Raw genomic sequence first — 24843 nt, forward strand, 5'->3', positions numbered from 1 at the left:
CGAGTATATGTTTTAGTGACAGTAAAATTAGTAAAAATCAGTTTCCCATAACGTCAGTCTGTTAATTCAACAGCCGAGAGGCTCTGGAGCCAAACGTCTGACCAGATCCTGTAGATGCTAAATACATTCACTCAGTCACTCATCCTTCACTCTCTTACTTTCTCCTTCTCTTTTCTCACCTTTTCTTTAATGCCTTTCCTACCCATATCATTGTATTTACCTTTCTGTATTCACTGTAAATATCCACCTTAAAGACTGTCAAGTATTAATAAATACAAAGCATTCTTCTCCTTATGTTCCTGTGTCTACATGGACCACTGAACATTTTTGTCCCTCTGCTGCTGGATAAATGAAGAAATCTTAACATGTCCCATTTATTTAATCTAGCACCAATAGCAAATCTTACTTTTTGGGGCAGCTGTAGCTTAGTTAGTAGAGCAAATCTGCCATCAATCACAAGGTTAGCGAGTCGAACCTCAAGCTCCTCCTCTCCACATGTTGAAGTGTCCTTGAGCAAGACACTGAGCCTCAAACTGCTCTCATTGTAGAGTATGTATCACTTTGGACAAAAGCATCTGCCAAATGAGTGTCATCAGTGAAGAAATCTACCAGCATTGTATCTCTAGTTTTCAGTCATATTTGTAAGAATAATTTGTTAGGATTTTCTTTTCAAATTAATGTTACATCTTGCAACTTCTGTTTATTTCAAACTAAAATCTAATTTGGCATATTTGGACTAGTAAGATTTGGAGTTAAAACAAAACAGAACAGAATGTAGCTGTCACTGCCATATAACAAGCTGAAACTAGTTAACAATGTCAAAAACCCACCCGCCCATTTTTTAACTGCATCTGCCCTAAAACGCCTCCCAAACCCCTCTATACCTAGCATGATAATTTGACCAACACCTCAACTCATGAGTATACTGTCATTTGTTGGCAACACCATGTTAAGCAGCAGTTTGTTAGCCTAAACTCCATTTAGTTTGGAGTATGCTGCCAGCCTCAGCCTCCCACTCTTTTGCTTGCTCTTCACCTTTCCTGGTGCCAGCTTGCTTTCCAGGCCAACAAAGCCAGAGTCTCTGCACGTCTGGGTTCAAAGTCTCGGCAGCTCCAGCAACTAGGCAACTGTCTCTTCATTCTGTTTCATTCTTCTGCCAGCATGGGAATTTAAGCAACCAAATCAGGCCTACTGTTTTTCCACACAGCACCACATCAGTTAGCTTGGTTAAGTGACAGTAAGAAAAGCGAGCGTGACAGAGTGATGTGGGAGAAGAGAAAGGGACAGTGAAAGAGAGGCAGTGAAAAAGAGCAATCTGGGCTGAGACATGAAGAGGCAGAGCTGCAAAGACATAAGAGGAGTGAGGGCGATGATGAGAAGCACTGAGGAAACATAAGTCAGGCAAGAAAGCATGAAAGAGAATACGAGGTAAAGGGAAAACTGGGGACAGAACAGGAGTGGAGGAAAAAAAACAATTTAGAGAGAACAAGCTGGTGTTGGTATTTCAGTCCACACACTCTGCTGTGTGGGAACTAGCGGTCTCCCTGGGATAGACCTCCAGGATCTGCAGAAAAATCCACCCCACCACCTCTACCCGAGCTTGACCTTCCTGTGGACTGAGAGGGTGGCCATGGGACACAGTCGGCATCTGTATGCTGAGCCTCAGCCACAGTTAACACCTCTTGGGCCATTGAACACAGCCACAGAGAAACACAATGGTGGAAGCAGGACAGCTCTGGGCGTCTGGATTAAAACCCAGTGTGTGATTATGTGTGTGTGAACACGCGCATAAACACACACTGCACTGTATGTGTTTATGTCTCCGTGTGGTTTGAGCTTAAGTTATTAGCATTCAGTTCCATGCATGTGTGTATGGGACCACATACGTAAATGTTTTTCAATAATTGATGTGCAATAAAAGCCATACTGTTTCCAAGCCACGGTGTTACAAAACCCAATGAGAGGCTTGTGTTTTTAATTACTCCCTTCCCCCACTTTACTCCCCCTCCAACATTCCCAAATGAGAGCTCTGTGTCCGGTTACAACACTGCTTTTGTTTCTTTTTGCCCCTCTCTCTCTCTTTCTGCTTTTATCTGAGTATCTCTCTCCTCCTCTCTCTAGCCTACAGAATTGAGTGGTGGTGAATGGAGCATATGATGGAACACACACATTTCAGCTAATAAAAAGAAACTCCAGGCTGGCAGCTCTCCTCCGGCTCTATCAACACTTTATGAGGTTCATGAGTAGCAGCACTCGGGAAAGGACTTCACTCAGGTCTCCCGCAGAAATAATTGATTTGCTGCCTAGATCCACATATGAAACATGGCAACCTATCATATCTGCCCACTGGTCAATGTTCATGGATTTCCTCAGTCTCTTTAATAGTCAAACGCACTTCTCTTTCTGTTATTATTCAAAGCAGGCCACCTGGAAGCTTTGCTGTTTGAGGATAAAAGGAATCTTAAACGAGCTTGGTGAGGTGAAATAACGCTTTTGACGGCGACATCTAAAGTGGTGTGTGTGCGCGCTGCTTTCATGGCTGAGGTTGTATGCCACGATATCTGGGATTTTAGTGAGTAGGGGTACAAAAGACGTTTCTCTCACACGTTAAAGTCTAATCTTGAATTCAAGCCAGGGCAGGCGAAGCTTCCAGAACTGGCCTGGTTGTTGCCTTGTGGGTTGTTGGCTATAAGCCATGTCACTGTCCCCCAGATCCACAACACCAGGCTCCACACAACTGGCATCTACAAAGCTTTCACAACTGTCCATTTTTTTTTTTTTACATTTAAAAGGCAAAGGCCTTATTCCACCTTTATGTATCCTTTTTAAAGCCTTCCTCTCAACTTTACCTCTTTCATTTATTTCAGCAACTTTTATCTCTTCATTTCAAAAAGAAAAATTTACATTTCAAACGTGAGGATAATGTGGTTTGGTGATTGGTAGGCGCGCCAATGGTGTTTGATCAGGTTAAAAACACTGATTCACATTCAATCATCTGTCCACCCACTCACATTTTTCATGTAGACCCACAGATTAGATTCCAAAGCCATTTGTTATGAGAGATGAGTCAAAGCCACAGAACAGATGACTTGAGTTTTACAAAAGTTAGGATGTATTTAATTAGTCTGTGTCAGATTTACAGGCCTGACTTCACAGTGAGCCATATTTCATGTCTTATTCATTAAATGTTCCCATGTTGACTCATACCCAAGCAAAGATTAGGACCTAATAACTGTTTGTCACAAATTCAGATTATTCCAGCAAGCAACACAGGATTGTTCATTAGTTGCTTGTATTCACACTTTAATGTTTTCCCAAAATTTGCCTTCCTCTTATCTCATTCAGGCTATAATTTCATAATGTTACTACTTATAATCTTCAGAAGACAAACATATAGTATTTCTGCCTGCACTGGGGTCTTGGAGAGGAAAATTATGTCCGCTTTTATTTCCTCAACTGAAAAATGCATGACAACATGCCACAGGATCTCTAATCACATCTTTGCTTATTTAGTTTGGGTTTGGTCTTTTGTTTGCTGAGCCATTAGACTGAAGTTACTGTTACTGTTTATTGAAGACAGACGCACAGACCTTGGTATTTATGACCTGGAAACATAAAGAGGGGTGTGTGGCACTTAGCTTCTGGGAGAACAAAATGCTTGATTTGTTGTCTTCTTATGTGAGACATCAATATTATATATTTGATTTTATATATTTGAGCCTGCACCCTACAAACATTTCACTACTAATGCACAAGACAACAGGTTACTGAAGATATTAGGTTAAGAAGAAGAAGAGATGCAGATTTGTCAACTACTTACTACCATATTTTTTAGGTGAGATGGATATAATTATGTACATAATGCATTAAAGAGTTCTTGTTGTTATTTTTGTAATCACTGTTGCTGCTCTTATTTATTTTTCATTGTTTTAGGAGAGAATTTCTCAAGTATGCAAACAAGTAAGTAAGTAAATAGGCTTGTTTGGTTATTTGACTGTCAAAGCATTTTACATACATTTTAGGGAACATAATAACTTCTCTTGATCATTCAACACTATTCTAATTTTCAAAAATTCCCTAGGTAGACAGAGCATTGTTCAATGCACAGCAAGATTATTTTTATTGTGAAAACTGACAAAGAAAACAAGAGTAAGCATGCCACTCTAAACTGACAACCAAACAACTCAACAGGTGGCATGTGAAAGGCTCACTGGCTCTCCATGTTAACAAATGAGACAAGCATTGTTATCACACCCTTCAGCCATCACAAACAAAATAATAAAACTAAATAATAAACTGAAAGGCTTCTGCTGCTGGTCATCAGCCAAATATACACCGTGGTTACTAATCTTCATTTGCTCATTGAGAGGAGTTTTAAAGTAGTGCACTAAGTGCTTAGCAACCCAGTCCTCTCCCCTGAGCAGTAATTGTCCCTCATTAATGATTACACTATTCATAAACCTTATAATTGTACAGCAATGTCACTTTATTACCGTTCCCTTCTACAACATTAATAGTGCACAATTAGCGACAAACCTCTATCCACAACGGCAAGTGAAATGAGTCCACTCAGAAACACTTATGTCAGTTTGGACCTACTGAAGCAATAAAACACTATGCAGTTTTATTAAAAGGCTTCTCTGTTTTTTCACACCTTAACTCAAAACCAAATACAAAGTGGTGGTTTTGTGTCTATGTGTCCATAGTTTCTTACCTGCACATTTTCTCTGAGGTCTGTGGCCTCCCTGAGGGGCTGGGTGGAGGCTCTGAAGAGCTCATCCACTACTTTGATGCCTGTGGTCTTGGTGGTGGTGTACTCCCGGGCCTTCCTACCCTTCCGGACAGACAGACCCCTCTTATGTGCCTTTCCTCCACCCCGCCTGTTGGTGATGGCTACATGGACAAACAGGGTGGTATTGGGTAAGAACTCTCCTGTGAGAGATTGTAGAGGGACATGTCTGTAGCCTGGCTGTAGGCACTCAAATGGGATGGTGTACTGGCCAATGAACTCGTCTCCGATGTAGTCATCATCCAGCACCACAAAGCGCAGTACTGCAAGTTCTGGTAAATTGATCTGGAATTCAAAACTTTCATCAAAAATAGGGTTGTCACCATTCTGGGACACAGTCTTGGTTCTTTGCTCAGCACAGTCAGCTGGGATGCCATGGATCTCCACATATATGTAGGGCTCCACCACATCACCCTTAGCAGCAGAACCACGAGGCTTGGGCAAATTCTGCCCACTGATGACTTTAATGTGAAGAAGCTGGGCGGAAACCCCTGGCAGAGAGTCCCGAGCATTGGCACTGAAGTAGGACACCTCCTCTCTCATGATGGCTGGCCGCAAAACATACCCACAGTTGCCGTTCTGCCTGAACCAGCCAAGGTTGAGGTCCATCATCAAGCCTGGGGTCTGGTAGTTCATGGCCACAATCTGGCAACCACACTTCCAGAAATCCTGGGGATTCATGTTGCTGGCATCAATTCTCATAGGTGTGGGATATACCCTGGAGAGAAAGCGCTTGTTATAACAGACAAATTCCTCTGGGAACTCATTGGCAAACCTGTTTGCATCTACCTCATTGAAGGAGCAAATCTCCCAGTATTTTTGCTCCCTTTTAGAGATCTCAAAGTCTCTGAACTGGACTGACTTGCAGAGAGACACAAGATCAGAGAGTTCCTTGCACAGTCTGAGTCTTTTGCATCCCAAACCATTTAGCTGGTCCTTCTCATCAGCTCCCACTCTTCGGGACATTTCTAGACCCTCCTCCTCGTCTGTCACATCCCCCTCAGGATCAGTGCAGCTGGGTGGTAGCCTCTTACCCTTGAGGAGGATTTTACCTTTGAGTTTCTCAGGGGAGGGTAGGTAGTTTTCCTCCCTGTTGGGCAGTTCAATGTACAACTTGTCACCAAGAATCTTCTTCATGTGCTGTGCCATGACTCTCTGCTGAGGGACGCAGCAATGGGTCACCAAACAGAGAATCAGGGGATACTCAGAGCTCTCAAATGCATATTGGTTTATAATGTCCAGTACTTTAGAGAAAGCTAGCTGTGAAGCTACAGAACTACCTACATACACCACTGGCTCATTATCAGGGCCATCCCATACAATGACCTCAATGCTGCGACAGCCCATCCTTAGAGCTCGGATGTAGCTGCTGATGTCAGACGAACCCCAGAAATGGTCTTCCAGAAGAGAGGCATTATGTGAGGAGTTGATGTAGTAATGGGACAGAGGCTGGGTCATATCCTGGCAAACACGTTTGTGCTGGGGGTCAAAGATGTGGCATTCAGAGGAGAGGAGGTAGTGTGTAAAGCCATCGATGGAGAGGTAGCTCCTCTCTCTGCCTTCTGCGGATGGCTCAAATTTCTGAACAATATCCCTGCACATATCCTCCGTTACACCTTCCACACCTTGCTCTACCTCTACAAATAACATCAGATCTTTACTGTCCAGATACTCCTTGTTACTGGAGAATTGCACCAGTAGGAAGAAAATCTCTGGCCGTGTGCAGAGCTCACAGTAGGCCTCCACAAAGGTGTCCATGTTAATTGCCTCTCCGTATTGGTCTTTAGCTTTCTGGAGTTCCTTAAATTTCAGCTCTATCCTAGACTCCTTCATGCCAGGGTTGAGGCCCTTGATTATCTGGGTGGCCCTGAACAGGTCTATGTGTCCTTCCTTCTCCATATCTGCTAGCTCAAACACTGAGCCAATCCATGATGTTCGTAGACTTGGTTGGCTGGGCTCCACCATGTCCACGGTGTGCCGGCCATAAGATACCAGATACCTCAGGCCCATCACCCAGGTGCTGACAACATCTGCTGTGCTGGCTACCAAATCTAAGGACTCATAGTTATCCCCATAAATGATTGAGAAGGCGCATTCATCAGGGAACTGATCTGAGAGACCATTGCTGCGCAGAACAGGAGTTTTCTTTCCCAAACGGACCTCCTTAATGCTCTTGATCTCCAGTTTGGCCTTCTCTGAGTCCTTCTTAGATGGCTCCCAGCGGAGCCAGTGCATGTCTGGATCAAGCAGGAAGTATCGGTTGTACATGCGTGAGTTGGATCGCACCTTCTTCATCTCACAACCCTCCATCATGAAGGCCATGCAAGCAGCTGTGCTGTTGATCTTGCGGTCACTTGGCATTGTGCTGAAAGGACACTGTTTTCTTCCTCACCTGCCTCTGTTTGGAACCATCCTGCAAACAAAGTGGGATGGGGGAGGGTTGGAGAAGAGAAAGATCTATTGGTTAGACTTTTTATCTGAATGCAGGAAATAGCAGTGAATACTAAAGTGAAATTCTTAAGTATAGAAGAGGAGAACGGAGATAAAAGGCTGAGTTTACCCTTTCATTACAGAGCAGCTTTACACCAAGGTAGATACAGATTATGCATATTGAATTCTAAAAGAAAAGACTTGCAATTCACTGTGTTCAGGTTTAAGCCAAAAACAGTTACTACAGACACTATGTACAGCTAGTCCAAAACACAGCTGATCAGCTTTTGACAAATTCAAAGAGACAAGATCATATCACTCCTGTTTTAGCCTCTCTTCACTGGTTACCTGCTAAACCATGAAATGTTTTATCTTCCAGTTACACTGTATTGCTGAAGTGCTGTTCCCCTACAAGCTAAAGCACAGCCTCCCTCATATCTTCAGGCAGGCGCCTTTTGGATGATCCCAGTTCGACGACTGGGCTTTGGCATTCAGAGGCCTTCAGCTTTGAAGCACCCTGTTTTAGGATGTGAGGCTTGCAGAATCTGTGACATATTTTAAATCACTTCTTAAAACTTGTGATGTACCTTTGTTTATATTTTGTTTTGTCTTTGTACAAATGGTGTATGAATGAAGTTCAGTAGTACTAGCAGTGGTAGTATTAAAAAAGATGAAGATGATACACCATTCCTATCAGTAAACTGTGCTGACCTACAGTTTGACAGAATATATTAATAGGCTGCCATTAAACACCCAGTTATCAACTGCTTAGTCTTTCTTTTCTTTTTCACCCAAGGAGTTTTCTTCCCATCTTTATGCAGATGGGACACAGTGGTGGATGGGCACCATGTGGGGTCCTCTTTGACATTTGACGATTAAAATGGCAAAAACGTCAGTATTTTTTAAATAATATATTTGTGGCAGACCAATAGCCTCAGAGGTAATTGCATGCTTATTTCAAATGCACATCTCATTGTCTAATTATTCTGCTCATATTTTAAATTACATAACTTCATGTGAAGGCAGAGTAACCGGGGGTTTTCCCTTGGGACAAAGCATAGTATACTGCATGTGGTCTGTGTCTTTTTAAAACAGGACTGCTCATTGAAATGATGTGTGTACAAAACTAAAGATACAGTCACAGCTTTGCTGAAGTCAAAACAGTTTCATTTCTCAAACAAAGTTAAGAACTTTAAATCAGTTTCATGTTACCTTATAACTGCAAATGAGATTTGCTGGTTAAATATTCATCCTGTGGGCAACCTCATGTGGGCAATATACATTTCTTGCCAGCCGATTCCAAAGTCATTGCAATGTTTGTTGAAGTTCTGAAGAGACAGCCTCTCTACAACAACACAGGCAAAAGCCAAACTTGTGAAAGTAGTAAAACAGATGCTCTCAACACCACCTGCAGTGACATGGCTGAACTTTTGCAGCATTTAGGTCTGCAAGCCTAGCTGGCAGAAAGCAGACAGACAGTGCTGCCCTATTTCCACATTGGGCTGTGGTTAGCATGAATGCAGATGGCCTGGTTTAGGGTTTGGAAAGTGGGCTTGTTGAATAATGCATACCACAGAGAGCAGTACATTAAAATCAAACCTAAACCAATCCACAAATTACTGTTACACATAAAAGATTCTAGACACAAAGCCTTTGAGACTGTCATTGTTGAAAGTCGGACAGCAGACAAATTCTCTTTCAAAAGAATTTTGTGAAACCATTTATTACCACAGGAAGATGTCAGTGGTGATATTTGATTACTCACAACACCTCCAATATAAAATAAGTGCAACCAAAGCCTCCTAATCTTAGTTTTCTTTCTTGCTCCACATATCTTGATCTTTTTTTAGGTTGAGGAAAGAAAGCTAGAAAGTGCAGAGGGCCCCAGCGCTATGGAGGAGTGTCTTCCCCTTAGACAGAGACTGCCTGTACAGGTCTGATGGATCTCCCCGGAGCATGGTTCAACACCAGCCACAGTGAAGCACCTCAGGGCCATCCATCTTCCACCTGACGGTCAGAGGCAGATGACGCTTGGCACCTCATCACGATTAATGAGCACCACTTGATGCAAAGCTGAAGAAATGACATGATCATCACTCTCTGGTTTTGTCCTTGTTTTATGACCTATCTCTTCTCCCTACACATGAGTACTCAGTATTATGATTTAAATAGAGATACAGATCACTCTTAAATGTGGATGAGAATTTCAGTCTGTGCCTTCACTGATCTTACATCAGTGTGCTGTGGCCCAATGACTCTGGGACCACCTAGGTCAAAAGGGCTGGTCGCTATGTGTTAAAATAGAGTTATTCAGGCATTTATTTTCCTCCCCATTGAGAAATGCTTCCATGCAATTGTTGTGAGAGCTACTGCCAAGACCCACAGGCACATGGTAATGCATGTAACCTTGCCAAGCCTGTGAGGATAAGAAGGAGGCTGCTGCTGGTTCAGAGGTAACCTATGAGTGAAAAGAAGTTGTAAACCACTTCAAGAGTTGGACGGACCATAGTATTGATATCTTTGTCTTTTTTTCCCACACACTCATTTCCTCAAAAAGATCATCTGATCTGCCCTCCACACATCATACTGCTTGTAGTGCGGATGCCATAATCCAGAGATCACATTTCAGCCCAAATGTCATGCCCTTAAATGTCACTAGCCTACTCCTTTCACATTTTGTAACAGAAAACTACACTTAACAACTCCAGCCTTTTCTTTAAAAACAGACCAAAGAGGCAGTTAGTCCTCCTCTTTTCTGAAGTTGTTTGCAAAATCAACTAGATGGACAGTTATGGGGGGATTGGGGATAAGTGAAGAAAGCTCTGTGAGACGGACGGTAGACTGAGCAAGTGGCAAGAAGGGAAGATCTGTTCAGGTCTGATTGTTTCCAGGCCTTGTTTGGCGAAGTAGCAGCCACAGAGGGTCAAAGGGTGTGAGGGTAATCTTGTGTCTCATTAACATGCTGTTACAATTAGCTGGACAGCCAGGCAGGACACAACGCTGTTACCCTCAGCCTCTCAATCAAAACCAAGCAGGCAAACTGTGGGTTTGCTAGGGCTCATTTCACAGACTATTGAAATTTAAATGCAATATCATAAGGCTGGTGACCTAGAGGTGAAGGATTAATTACACAGCAGGCCAGTTTTATCTGTGTTGCAGACTTATGCATGAATAACAAAAAAAAGTATCATCAGTATCAATCATAATTTAATGAGAATTTCAGTTTCCTTTAAACAATCCTTTTCTGACCTCTGTATTTTCCCACATGCAGCAGTCATTTTTCCCTTAATAAACCACGCTTTGGTTGCACTCTCTCACCATTTTTTCACATCCCCTGGGGTCTTTCCTGGTAGAGATGTCAGTGTTTATGTTTATGTGTGTGTGCGTGTGTGTGCTCGGGTGCTTCTGGCTTTTGACTGCCTGTTGCTGCTGTTGCCGCGGTGATGTGAGGGTATTTTGGTAATCCTCCACACCTCCCCCATCCCCTTTCCTGTGGTGACGCCGGCTGCCCCAGCCTGGGTCAAACACTCCCCGAAGGAAGGGTGAGGCTGCTGGGGACAGGACAGGCTATGAGACAAGTCACCCAACATCCTCTGAAGGGCAGCGCTATGTCACCCCCCACCCCCTGTCACTGTTGTCACACCGTAACGCTGGGTACCTTAAGCAATGGAGAACTCTAGGGAGGCAATTAATGCAACATGAGCTCTCATGTTGCCTGTTACACTGCAGTGCCCCACTGAATGGAGTGTGCCAAAACAATAACAATGTAAAATGGTCCTGTAGGGCACAATGGACAAACTACTTTTACAGACTTCCTATCTTTGTATATTTCTGTAATCATTATATGTCCAATTACATGGTTATATCATATCTAAAAGTGATGAACATAAATAAGCTTGGCTTTCCTTTACTCCTCCAGTCTGTTGTGTGTTCTAGAATACAACACTATCAGAGAGACTAATGCCTGCTTTATCTCTATCGATGTGTGTGTGATTGGGGGGGTGTGCAAAACATGCACCTCGACAAAAACCCCCAAGGGCTCCCTCAGCTGCCTGATCTCTTGTTATGTCAGGAAGCACAAGCAAAACTAAAAAGTCCTCTTGTTCTGACTGCTTATGTGTGTGGCATGAACAACTTGACTGTTTCAACACACGCACAAATACAACATCATACTGTAGCTCACCATCTGAGGGCTAAAAAGAGTGTGTGTGTTGCTGAGCTGCTCAACCTGATTTTGAACACATGGAGGATGAATCTCTCCCCTGAAGGTCTTCCTGTGGGACTGTGGACATACTGCCTCTTTCACTACCCACTTCCTCCCCATCCCACCAAACCTCCAACCATCCCATCTCCTCGTCACGGCTGCTCTGGCTGCCTGCCACTCGCTACTCTTGTTCCTATCATATCTCAAATTCTAAAACGGGTCTGTGGAAAGAAGTCAGGCACGGCTCACTTGCTCTCGCCCACGGAGCTACTGTGTCATTTGTGTGTGTGCAATGTGAAGCGGTGAATAAGGCAACAGGGGAGCGTGGATAATGGGGAGTGAAGACAGAGCAGAGCGGAGCAGAGCCCTCTTGATGACGTGTTCTCCAAAATGTGAGTCACAGTATGTGCAATGCGTTTGCCTGCATGTGTGCTGGAGGATCATGGGACCAGTGTCTACACACATACAGAACATCATGACAGACAACTAGTCACCGTTGAGCCATATTACACATCAAATGCACATATTGATATGTCAAACACTGAGAAATGAAATACACAGACAAAGACATGCTTACTGTTTTGATGGTAAATCGCTATCATCAGAGTACCTGATGTTCATTTGTGTAACTAATTGCCATTTCTATCTCAATGATAATATTATAGTTAAGGCAAAAATATCTTCCCCTCTAATAATAAGATTAATGATTTTCATCATCAGCTGGTGTCCTTGTACTGTAAGCATTGCCTGTCTGGATGACAAATGGGCAATTCACTGTGAACCGGTTGATTTATATCCACTATTTTAATTTTTATGCCTCTAAACAATGATAGTAACATTATACATCAATGTTATTTGTGTTCCTTGAATCTTTTCAAACAAAGTAATGGAAAGATTTCCTCCAATTTTGTGTGAAACAAAAGCAAGAAAAAGTAGTTTAATGAAATCAATTATCAAGTGAAGATGATCCAAAAATTTTGTATTGTGATTTTTTTGGATGAAACACAAAACTGCTCCCTGCAGAAGCAGTAGAGGTGAAGAATCAGAGAATAGATTTTGTCTTGAAGGACTTCATTGCTCAGTGAGCCACAGTCCACATGAATGAGGTAGGTGGGAGGTCATCATCGGAGCACCACTCTCCCTCCCTCCCTCACTCCCTCCTCAAAAAGTCTAGGCTGCCCACCATTCCCCCTCCCCGAGGCAATACAGTGCCTCATCCTTCCCACATCCAAGATGGTTACACAAACTGACATCTGAATCCTGCCACACACAGCTTAGGGCAGACATCATTCAGTCTCTAACAGAATCTACTTCCTAAAACTGCATGGAAAGAGGCACCCATGGGGAAAGAGAAACAAAGAGGAAGAGGAAAAGTGGATCTTTGCTAAGATTGTGTATATGCAAGAAAGGAAGATGGAAGGAACGATTGACATAAATTGAGAAAGAGGGTAAGTTTAATGAGCTTAATGTTAACCTAATTTGTTTAGATGTTTTGGCAATGCTGTGCAACCTCAATGCCAATAAAGCAAATGAAATCAAATTGAAAAACTAAATTCTCATAGGGGAAAGAGAGGGGTAGAGAGATAAATATGATGTCAGTAACATTTTGCCTTGGCAATGTGGCATTGTTATCTGTCATGCCAATAAAGCATCTTCAAAGTGAATACAGATTTTGGAAAAAGCAGAGGCGAGGGAGGGATGGAGAGAATAAAGAGAGACAGATGAGGGAAAGAGAGTCAGAAGGAGAGAGAAGTCGGGCCTGTCACCGTTTGTCACAGTAATCTCTCATGTGGGCGACTGCTTAAATTCTCAGAGCAGTAGTCTCAGCCGCACATCATGCAACTCATCGCACCATCTTAGTGCGAGTTTCGCAGATCACGAACATAATGTGTGAATAGGCGAGAAAATCGAGGGTCTGAGAGGGAATGTGAGATGTGTGAATTGAGTGTGTGCAGACATGCCCGTGTTTGTCCCAGTGCACGGATGGATTTACATTTTCACCCAGGTGGTACACTGAGCACGCTGCTCGCTGTGCCTTGAATGTAAAGCCCCGACTCTGCTGTTAACGCTCTTTCACTGCTCGGATAATAAGTGGAAATTCCTCAGAGAACTCTGAACAAGCCAAAGAGCACCAAACAGTCTCACTAATTACTGGCCCACAGAGAGAGGGGAGGTCAATGCTATTGAGCTGTGGAACCACAGGAAAAAGCACCAAGTGCTGCCCTCCAGCTTAGATATTTCAGTCACAAAGCATTTGTGTTTAAGAGACCATTTATTTATCAGTCATGAAGCCCCTCAATACATTTGGTACGGCACGACATATTTGGTCATAAATTATATCACACCTATCTGAGTTCAGTGCACATTTGAATGCACACATGCACATACACATGCACTCCAATGTCAGGCCCTCCTGTGGCTTCTCCATCACGCCACCCTCATTCTCCCCAGCTGCTTTCCTCATGCTTTCCATCACCTCACGTCACCAATGGGGCCAATTATTTCTTGCAGAAGCCATTTCATAAGCTCTCTTCAGGTGAGTTTTGTGTGTGTGTTCACATGTGCATGCTTGTTGCTAAGCATCAGAGACAGACAGACAAGAGATAGAGTCAGAGGGAGTCTCTTCTGTAGGGTCAAGTCAAATCCACTCTATGATTTCCTCACAGTCAGCTTCCTGTCTTATCAGTCTGTGGTCGTTCTCTTCCGTAGGCAAGGTGTCCGCTGTCAATCTCAGCTCCTACTCACTCTGAGTGATTGTGGTCCTGTCAGGTCATGTTGGTAATTCTGTAGAAGCTGCGTTAAATAATAACAAAATAATCCTTTGTATATGGAGGGGAGGGGGCACAGGAAAGGACTGTCTGCCCCTGAATTCCCTTAAAATCTCCTGTCGATTGTACTCTCCACTGTTTTCCCTGGTTCAATGGAGGATGTTTGACGGTTGTTCTATCAGCTCATATTCATGATTTCTATCTCACGCATCCTCCATTGACTATTCCAACTCTGTACAGGCTCTGTGCCCCCATTCAACTAATGCGTCTGAGTGTCCCAGAACAGAGTATGCAGAGATGACAGGGTTCAGTTGTGAAAAAATGAAAATCTTTATCTGTCCCGAGGTTTTCACGATAGCTGTGCTTGGGACTATTGCAAATTGGTTTTGGAACAACTTTAATTCTCAGAAAACCTCATATGTAACAGATTAGCTGTTCCTTGATCACTTTATACTGAGGGCAGAGAGAAGGTCTGGTGAGTATTTGCTTAGCTTCTGTGCAGGAAATAGTTTATTTTTTGTTTTTAGGCTTGGATTAGTTACTTCCTGTGCACAAAATGCTATGAGAACAACTTCATTTCATCTGTGCAAACAAGCTGAAACTTCTTCTTCTTCTCTTGCAGCACATCTTTGGACAAATGGGAACAGTTATTTCAAGCGCCCCTGCAGTTTGAACATCCTACCAGGCTTTGGTCATTTTTCCCTGAGCCAAAGACTGAGCAATAGACAGCTGTGTTACCTTCCAATTCAAATAAAATCATGAGAGTCAATAAAATTTGAGTTGTGGGGTTTTTAATCTGACAACAGCCTTATGCTTATAAACTGATAGCTGTGTGCCAAACCCCTCACAGCCATCTCTGCTGAAGGCACTCATTGAGCCCTATCAGATATAACTATGTTTAATACTCCCCCCTGGTCTGCATTGCTTTAATTAAACAGTGTTGTCTCATCTCAAAGCATTCCTCTCATTACATTCATTACCGCAGTGTTTTCTCATTTCCCCAAATGGTTTTCAGCCACAGGCTCCGGATCTCGGCTGTGTTTGCCAAAGATGTAGAGAATATAAGGGACGGTGACACGAAACTGTGCCCAACTTGCGATGATGACCAGTGAAAGGATAATAGTTGACAGTGGTGCATTGACACCTGGGTCTTGGTATCAGTCCCCTCCTCCCTGTCTATTGCTTGTCCTTTCACTCTCTCACTACTGTTTGTTCTCCCACTTTGTCTTTCTCTCTGCCACTCAATCTTCATGTCTCTCGGTTCCTGACATAGTTTCTTTTTTCCTGTCTTGCTCTCTCTCTCTGCCACTTTCCTTACATATATCCTTGCATACAACACTGCTAAAGAGATAAGATTGATACTGGGAAACAATTAAGGGCAGACTAGTGGTGTGCTGGATGTTTCCACCCTGTGGGAAATGATCTATCACTTCCTCAATAACATCTGACAGAGGCAGCTGTTTTGAACCTGCTCACAATGAATCGTCTGCCTGGGCCTCAGGCACAACAAAATGGGGAAGCCAGAGGAATTCTTTTGGGTACATGCACGCACACGCACACACACACACACACACACACACACACACACACACATATATACAGGATGTGGAAATCTGGCCATCCTCTTCTGTTTCTTCTCAGTATTTCTATGTAAGACTGCAGCTCACTTTGAACAGGAAGTGAGAATGTTGCAGTGGCTCTCATGAGCGCTGCTACCAGATGTGGCCTCTCTCTGATCCACTTCCAATGCTAACTTTGCACAGGACCTCTCTGAGGCACTGACCATATACAGCCCGCGGTCCTCAGTGTTGCTGAGACTGACATGTTTATCACAGCCAGACAGAGGAAGGTGAGGATGAGCGGGATGCTGATTAACAACAAATGTCACCGTGCCAGTCCCATGCCACACATCTTCATGGCATTTACCCTCCACCTCAGACACAATGCTTGTATGAAATGACAGCCTGCCAAAAGATTACAGGTAACTCTGCAACAGGGAGGAAAATATGAGAGGTGCTATCTGTTTCGAAGAGAAACATAATGCAGTCTTTTAAGCCCCAGAAACATCAGGCACTATTAAAGGACTTGGCTTGGGATTTGCAAGTCTGAGCATGAAGGTTCTTTGGCTATAAATAAAATCATTACAGGACAAAGAGGCCACAAGTTTCCCAAAAATTAATCGCTGTCTCTCGGACTGCCTGTACCGGCATCCTCAATACTCCAGTCTGTCAATCTAGCCACACAGGCATAACCTTGACTGCTGTCTGCAATGCAGCGAATGGCGGGGAGAGAGGAGTGCCCCCGCCTGCCACCAGAGAGCTACTGCTGCTGCTGCTGCTGCTGCAGTACAGGACACCTCTGCTACACTTCTCTCCCCTCCTCCACCCCGCCTACACCTCACCTCGCTTTTTTTGCCTCTCCTGTACTCCCTCAATGGGACCAGAGAGAGGTGGAGATAAAGGGGGAGCAGCATCCTGCGTTGTCCTCTGACAGATGTGCCCCGTGGTATTCACAGACCACCACACAAACACCACAGCCTGTCCTTGACAGTGATTCTATGTTTGTCTCCACCTCTTCTGAGGTGTACATCAGAGCAGAATTCACAAGGGGACAAACCACGAGATCCATAATCGATGCCTACAATTCTTCTGTCACAATCCCAAAGAGGTTGTGTTTTCCCTTCTACACCTCCTCATGTACACCTACACGCAGTGCTTCATTGTAAAACCCACATATTTTTGTGGAGGTACACACCAGCCTCCGTGTGCAGCACACTCACTAACCCAACACCCACCATGTATGTATTTTAAACATCCAGAGCTGAGGAGCTATTTAGATGTTGGAGTAGAGAAAGAGAAGGAGGCTAAAATTGGCAAGTGTTCAGTCAAGTCCAGTCACCTGTGTAGGTGCAGAGGACTGTGTGTGGGTAGAAGAGCAGGCAAGCTTACTATAGCACAGCGCACATGGAACCCTTGGTAAAGGCTATTGTTTTCTTCCAAACGCCCGTCTCTGCTCAGCATTTGGCAAAAATAAGACTACGACTCTGAGCAGGCTTTGATCAATGATGCATTTTCTCCCTGACACATTCCACGCCTGTGTCCGTGAAGCCCACTCAACTCTATAAATAATCCCCGTGAGCCTGATCCTTGGCTGGGCTCCTTCTGTCTCGTCAAGAGGCTGGCAAACCGACTCATGGACTGTTCCAGTGCCAGCAGGAAAAAAACAAACTCTGGCGTGGTATCTGCACCCGCTTATCTTTGATCTGCAGGATGATGAGCCTTCTTACATAGCTCCTTCCCTCTCCTTTTCTATTAGATAATCATTCACAATTACACTTAATTAGTTAAGTATATCTGGACCATGCCTTGAATGTTCTAAATTACCTCTAAAATGTTATCATATTGCCAGCTACTAGAAGGTAACCGAGTGCATATATTCCAGTTCTGCACTTATGTACAACTCTGAGGTATACTTTAATTGAGTATATCCACCTCATACTAAAATTCTACCCCATTGCATTTCAGATTGAAATATACTTTTTACTCTATTACATCAATATGATAACTATATTTACAATACAAGTTAAGATTTAAAAACCCACAATGAGCCTGTGAAGTACCCAACAATATATCAAGTAGTTAAAATTAGCTACACCTCCACAGACTACACTAAATGCTGCCTACCCATTTAGGCATCAGTGATAATAATCCAATTATGTAATATGTAATAATACAGTTAACACTACCAAGGGCCATTCTGCACAATGAGTACTTTGAAAGCAGGATTTTAATAATGTAATTTTGTGATGTGTAATTGCTTCACATGAGGATGTGAACACTACTTCCAGCACTGGTTAAGGCTGGCTAGCAATAACTAGTAGGAGCAGAGAGTGGAGCTAGGCTGAGCTTCTGCTTAGACGCATAACAGTTTCAGAAGTGGAGACAAATGTAGGACATGGGAGGAAGTGGGTGTGTTTGTGCAAATGCACAGTGAAGGGAGGGTGGAGGACACAGGAGCAGAGTGGTTCAATGTGCCCACTTTGCAGAAGAGCTCTGGGTGAAGGTGACCTTTGTGTTTGCCCGGAAAGTCTGGCTGACTGCAGCCAGGAGAAAATCAAGTCCATCCTGCACTGGTATGGTAGACTGATACTAACGATGGATTATTAGAGGAATAACATGGAAAAATAACTGGGGGTCTCTTGCATCAGGAAGAAAGAGAGCGGTTGGCATGCAAGGGAAGAACAGGGAGAAGAACAGTGCCTATTTTTAGGTCTGGCCTCACTCCTTTACTGAGAAGAGGGGGAGTCAGGATTCCCTAAGCGAGAACTGAGCAGCAGGAGGGGAGGTGAATCTGATGAGGATGCATAAGAAAGCCACACTGATATCCAGACCTTGATAAAAGCTGACCCACTTTCACCAAAAAAAGCCAAGGGCACAACCTTAAACATCTCTCCAATAGCAAGGATGTGTTCTTGTTGCTAAAGGTCATGTGAAGGTCACAAAAAGAAGGAGATAGGGACCAGTAGAAGATTCAAGTCCTATATCTTCTATGGTATTCTTTACAAACCATTCTGCTATCTTGATGCAAAGCAAATTATGTATACTGTCACCAGCGTCATTTCTCATGCTTTGCCTTTTCCTTAGGCCCGATTGTTATTCTCAGCACAGTGGGGATGCAGTAGGCACAGAACAACCAGCACATTATATATAATCTTATGCAACGTGATCCTCAGGAGTTCTTTGGTATATAAACGGCTGTTTAGGGGGGTGTGGAATTCAATCTGCTAAGTGCCTCAGCTATAGTCCTCGCTGGACTGGGCTCCATCAGGACCACCATCTCAAAGTGCTTTTCGAAGAGTCAGAAAAACTTGTTATCTAAGCTTATTTTACTTAATCATGTGGTCTTCTTCTCTGTGCTGTGCTTCTCTGGCTGGCTCAAACAGTCAACTTCACATTGAGGTTATTGTAACTGTTATACATTTGTCTTAAAAGTCATCATCTCAACACTACTACACTACCCTTTGTAGATCTGGAACTACACAGTGTCAGAGAGAGGGACTGAAATCTGTATCAAAGGGAGGAAGAACCCATAATGAGTTTGATAAGTGAGTGAAGCACCGTTAGGCTATTTTGGTCCTCTGTTGTGTTATCTCTTCATGTGGTTGACTTTACAGCTCCCTGTAGAGCACAAAAAACCATGTAAGCCTTCTGGCAGCAGCTACAGAAGCAGTATTTCCGGCAGCAGAACCACATCAGTGTTTCAGGGAGGACCTGGTAGGGCTGGGCCCACAACCCCCATCATTACCATTCCCTGTGGGGAGCTATAAGACCTGTTTCCTGAAGACCGCCTTTGCCCCAACCGGCATCACTTCAACGAACACCTCCCATCTTCCCTGCACCCTTCTCCCATCCTCCACCAACATTTGTGTTGAGTCTCTCTACAGATGGAATGTGAAACCCAAAGTATCACATAAACATAGATGGAGGCCTTATTTCAAAGGTAGAAACTATGCCCAAAGTCACAGCATTACTCACATCTCTCCAAGGACAACAAAGGCTTTTGTTGGGCATTTGCTTAATTATGGAGAGAGAAAAAAATGCAGAAAAATGGTACTCAATGCCCTTCAAAAAGGAAAAATAAAAATCCCACTGCGGAGCGGCTGCTCTGACATACCGCGCTGGAGTGTGTGGGTGTTACAAGGGCACAGAGGGGAGAACCAGGGTCAGAGCAGCTGTTGAGGGCTTGGGGGTGGGTGAATGCAGCGGTACAGAGAAACACCACACAAAGCTACATTTCTACATTTAACAATGGAAGACCTAGTAATCCTTCTGGTCTTGGTAAAAATGATATATGTGCTGTATGCTTACACGAGTAGTGAATGAAATTCCTATCTGTGCTTGAAAAATCAATACTCCAACAGTGCAGAGGGTTTTTAGGGTTGACAGTCGCTTGCTGAAATGAAAAATCATAGTGAACTCAGCAGCATTTGAGGCCAGTCCACTGGGCAGTCACATGAAGTAGGGATCTTACAGGGCACTCCTCATCCATCTGCTACTCACCCATGACCCCTCCCTCGTGTCCTTCCTTCCTTCTCTCCTATTGGCATTTCTTTTCCAGGTCTGAATAGACTCATCTGAATGACGCTCATCCTGACCAGAGCTAAATATGACCGTCATTTGTCTTGTGTGTTTTTGTCATTTCTCTCCGCCTGCACTGTTTACTAAAAGTTGTTCAATTACTGGGCTGTGCAAGTAGAAGCTCCTTTGTCACTTCCTGTACAAAGGGCTTATTGTGATTTAACATGCTGCATCCGTGAGCATCCTGGCTGATTTACTATACTCATTAAGGATAACAGCAACGGCAGCTCTGCACTGCTCCACTGTACGGGGCTTAGTTCACAGGGGGGATTTAACAGTATTGTAACACTGCAGTGAGGTGATAAAAACAACACTGAAGTTTCACGACATGATTGCAGTGGATGTTAGGAAGATGTATGTAAGGCCTTCTTCCATCACCTCTATCTCTGTTAATTCCCCTCCTCCCTTTGGAACCGTGTTTGCATTGTGAGGGCACCAGAAGGACAAGAGGTATCACACAAATGCTTTTAAACACATGCACACACAACATAATGCAAATGCTCAGCATCTAATCTGATCAAATTTAGGGAAGATAGGAAAAAACAGCCATCTGCATAATCCTATAAGATTGTCATCGGTGAGCAAACATTACGTTAAATCAGGACTCTGGGAAGATGAGACAAGGGATTTGCTCACTTTCAAGAAAAACAGGAAGCAGAAAATCCACATACATATACATTCATTTTATATAGATCTTCACCACAGAGCAGAAAGTGCCTACTTGCAAAACATTTTTCATCATAGCTCTGTACACTATTGATTTCATAAATGCCTCCTGAGCAGTACCCACACCCTAACCAGCTACATCTGCATCCTGTCCTTCACACCCAGGTTTTTTCTCTCACAAGCTACAAGTTGTCAATCAAAATGCAGCTGTCTAAATTTGAACCCAGATTACAATCAGCCGCCAATTTCTGGTACACGAGTAATTGAAATTCATCAGCAGTGACCTTTCTTCGGAAAAGCTGGGCATAGCTGCATCCAGCATTTTATTTAATTCACAAACCTGTCTGTGACAGATAACAGGGACATTATGAGCAGGAAAAGGAAACGAGACCCACCACATACAGAGAGTTCTCTCTCTTTTTGCATATTGTCAACACATTAATTAAATGATAATGTCAGAAATAGGGGGAGATTCTGACATGATTTGTTGGGCTAATGGAGTTCAGAAGAGGTACAGCAGATAGCAGAACCCATCAGGTGATGAAGGAAAAAGCTTTGTAATGTATGATAATGCAGGTGTGTTGGCAGGCAGTGAGTTGGTATGGTGAGCTTTTGTTCAATCTAAGACATATTTTGCAAAAGAGAGAAACTGGGATGACTTTATCAAACATGCTGTATAAAGGTGTATTTTCTCTGGCTTTAGCTGCAGCTGTTCCAGTCTTCACAGACTACAAGGTCACACAAACTGCAGGGAACCTCGATTTGGTGAATCCCTGCATCTTGCCAAACCCATCAAAGCCCGTATTCAGACATCATGAGGGCAACTCCAAAATTCATGCTAACTAGCTATAAACCTTTGGGAAATAGGAGGCAAGTTAAATAGAGGGGTGAAGAGAGCACTACAGTGGCTTGATCTGCTTCCCTCTGTCATGAGAAGAGAGAAGCCTTTTTAGATAAAGCTTTTGTTGTTTCTTTCTAGAGGAAGCTTAGCCTATTGACGTTCATACAGCTATTCTTTGTAACAGCTTAAGAGCTTACATGTTTGGTACAGAGTAAGAAGCCTGCACACCCACCCCCATCCTGCCCAAATCATGTGAAACTGGACTCAATATCTGTTTTTCACTCCCAGTAAATATTGCTCTTCTCTTTGGAGCATTTAACAGCATGCACAACATACAACAATGATAGATTTTTACTAAACTAATTCATCTTTGAAAAACTCAGTTCTACAGTTCACAATTCTACTGTGCAATTTAAAAAAACATAAAAATTAATTTTTGTTCAGTCTCTGGTTATATATTGTACATTATTTGTTTTCTAAGCAAGGGACATCAACAACCGTAGCAGGTAGTTTTATGAAAAAAAGTGGCTCAGCACTGGTTTTCCATGTCTTGGCAAGGAAGGTAAAATAAATTTTACATGGGAACATTCTTTTCTATACATTATATTCTTCATAAAAAGATAAGAGTCCTTCATCTGATTATCCCAGAAAGTTAATCAGACAGCATATTAAGTTAAGCGATAAGAATTGAGGCATGAACTTGCTCAGCCGAAGTGGACAGACCTGCAGTACATAGAGTAGCCTACAGCTGCTTTACAATTTTATAGGCTATGTCTTAGGTTAATGAGAGCAGCTAATTCGATTTACTCGAGGACTATGGTGGTGTTATCATCTGAAAGTATTATTGCTGCAGCAATCACAACATTTACGTTAATTGTAGCACACAGCAAATGCAGTGATACAGAAGGTGGTCTGATGGAACAATGAAGCGGAAGAAGACGCGAAAAGAACAACTTATCTTTAAAAAAAAAAAAACTGCCAAAGGTTTTAATTAAATTCACTTGTCCAAACTGATGACTTTTCTGCCAAGGGAAAAATAAAAATTGATTGAGCAGGAATGTTAGATGCTGCCCAGTAATTCCTTACACATGGGAAGTGGCCTCTCCCTGAGATACAATTAAAAACTGATCTAATAAAAACAATCATATCCCATTGTTAGTGGGAGAAACACATTATTGTCACTTTCCAACCAAAGAGTTGTTGTTTGAGAGACAAATAACCTTTGCATGAAAGTAATCCCCTTGCTGAATAAATGTATTCCATATCTGTAGAACAAAAACTGGTTTATTCTTCCATCAAAAGCTGGCATGTGCATGAAATCACCCTATTTACTATATGGTGGTTAATATGGGTGTGAATTCTGAGGTTGTGTCCTTTGTTCACTCATTCTCCACTCCCTAAATAATTGATGGGATTGCTGTGCAAGCAGTTCAACTAAATGTTTGGCACGACAGCTTACACCATAAATTGAAATTGAATTTTACAGATGTGAAAATGACCACTGAGCCAGTCTGCAGCTGTGCAGTGATGACGCAAAATGGTGATGATTTGTAAATGTCTGAAATTGTAATTTATCTCTCACTATTGAGTGTCTATTCTATAGGGGGTAATGGATGAGGGAGTGATGAGGAAACATCCCGTTGCTAGTGGCAACCACCACTGGCACAGGTCCATGTCAGTTAATTGACAGTGCTACATGTTTTGTCCGAGCAAATATTGACAACCATCTTTTCTAGAACTGTTTTGTGATTGCGGTTTGTAATTTCTTAACTTAGTTTTTCTGTGATTAGTTCACTGCTGGCCATGCTAGCCATGTACTAGCTGTCTAAGGCTTATCATCTGCTCAATACAAACTGTTAATTTGCTGCTGGGGTAACTGTGTATTTTACTCTTGTGGACCCTTGACTACATTAATTACTGTTTGGTACTTCCTGTGGGGACTTGTTGAACTTTCAGCTGGCACCTAAATGTAAATATAAGTACTCTAATTACAGGCTGCTATACTGAACACTCGTACAGTAATATCTTTATGTGTTCATCCAGCATTCCTACTGTAATTCATTAATTTGAGCTGTAGAGAGAAATGTACAAAGAGGTTAATAGAGTGGCCTGGCTGCCTAGCAACTCAGTGATGCCTTTCATTTGGTAATTTACACTCAAAGAAGGTCAGCGACTCAAGGGCCGACAGAGGGATGGAAGGAGGGAACAACTTCAATCTGACAGAAAAAGGACAAAGATAGGCTGCAAATTTGGAAACATACAGTTGGTTAGAAAGATGATTCCTGAAAGCACTCGCTACCTCCACTCTTTATACTTTACCTTAATAATGTCACCTATATCTATAGTATGTTTGATATTTAACCTTTACTTAACCAGGTTAAAGTCTCACTGAGATGAAAATCTCTAGGCAGCATAAAAAACATGCTAGTTGCAATTCTGAAGTAACACTTTGGAGCATTCAGTATTTAATATTTGCTCTACTCTATGCTATGAGCATTATTGCATATATCACCTAAAGTAAGAGAAGTAGTAGGGGAATATAGTTTTGGGTGATGAAGAAGGAAAAATATGCAGGTGAGGCAGAAGCCCAGTTCACTAATAGTGGAGAAGAGAGCTGAAAAACTGCTGTGCACTACACACTGAATCTAGCACATCCAGTTCCTGAGCTGTGCAGAGGTGGTCTGAAGGACACTAATCTCAGTGTATACTGCCGGTGCATGAGGAAAACAATGGACACAGCGAAATGAGTCATCCTGCTTTAATTCTGCCCAAACAGTGTGAAGATGCAGAGAGGAATCAATACACAGGTTGATGGGAGAGTGAGAGAAGGTAGGTGAAGCTGTGGGTGTTTGCTTGTGCGCTTTCCAGCACGGTGGCTAATTCAGACAGTGTGAAAGGGCAGATAATGAAAGTGCAAAGGGGGCACTGGTGGAGCTCTGTTTGGAAGTGGAGTTACAAAAAATGAAATAAATGAATAAATAAATAAAAAGTAAAATCACACTTTTTTC

At 42.9% G+C, this 24843-nt stretch overlaps 1 protein-coding gene across 1 annotated transcript in view; it reads right to left on the reverse strand.

Moving 5' to 3' along the window:
- The window catches only part of plcl5 (phospholipase C like 5), a 60671-nt gene that overhangs the window by 16515 nt on the left and 19313 nt on the right, over window positions 1-24843 (reverse strand). The window contains 2 exon segments of the mRNA XM_018702631.2: window positions 4715-7159; window positions 7161-7202. Coding sequence (XP_018558147.1) covers window positions 4715-7159; window positions 7161-7202 — 2487 coding nt within the window.

This window comes from Lates calcarifer, linkage group LG11, assembly GCF_001640805.2.
Source record: "Lates calcarifer isolate ASB-BC8 linkage group LG11, TLL_Latcal_v3, whole genome shotgun sequence".
Classification (NCBI taxonomy): Eukaryota; Metazoa; Chordata; class Actinopteri; family Centropomidae; genus Lates; species Lates calcarifer.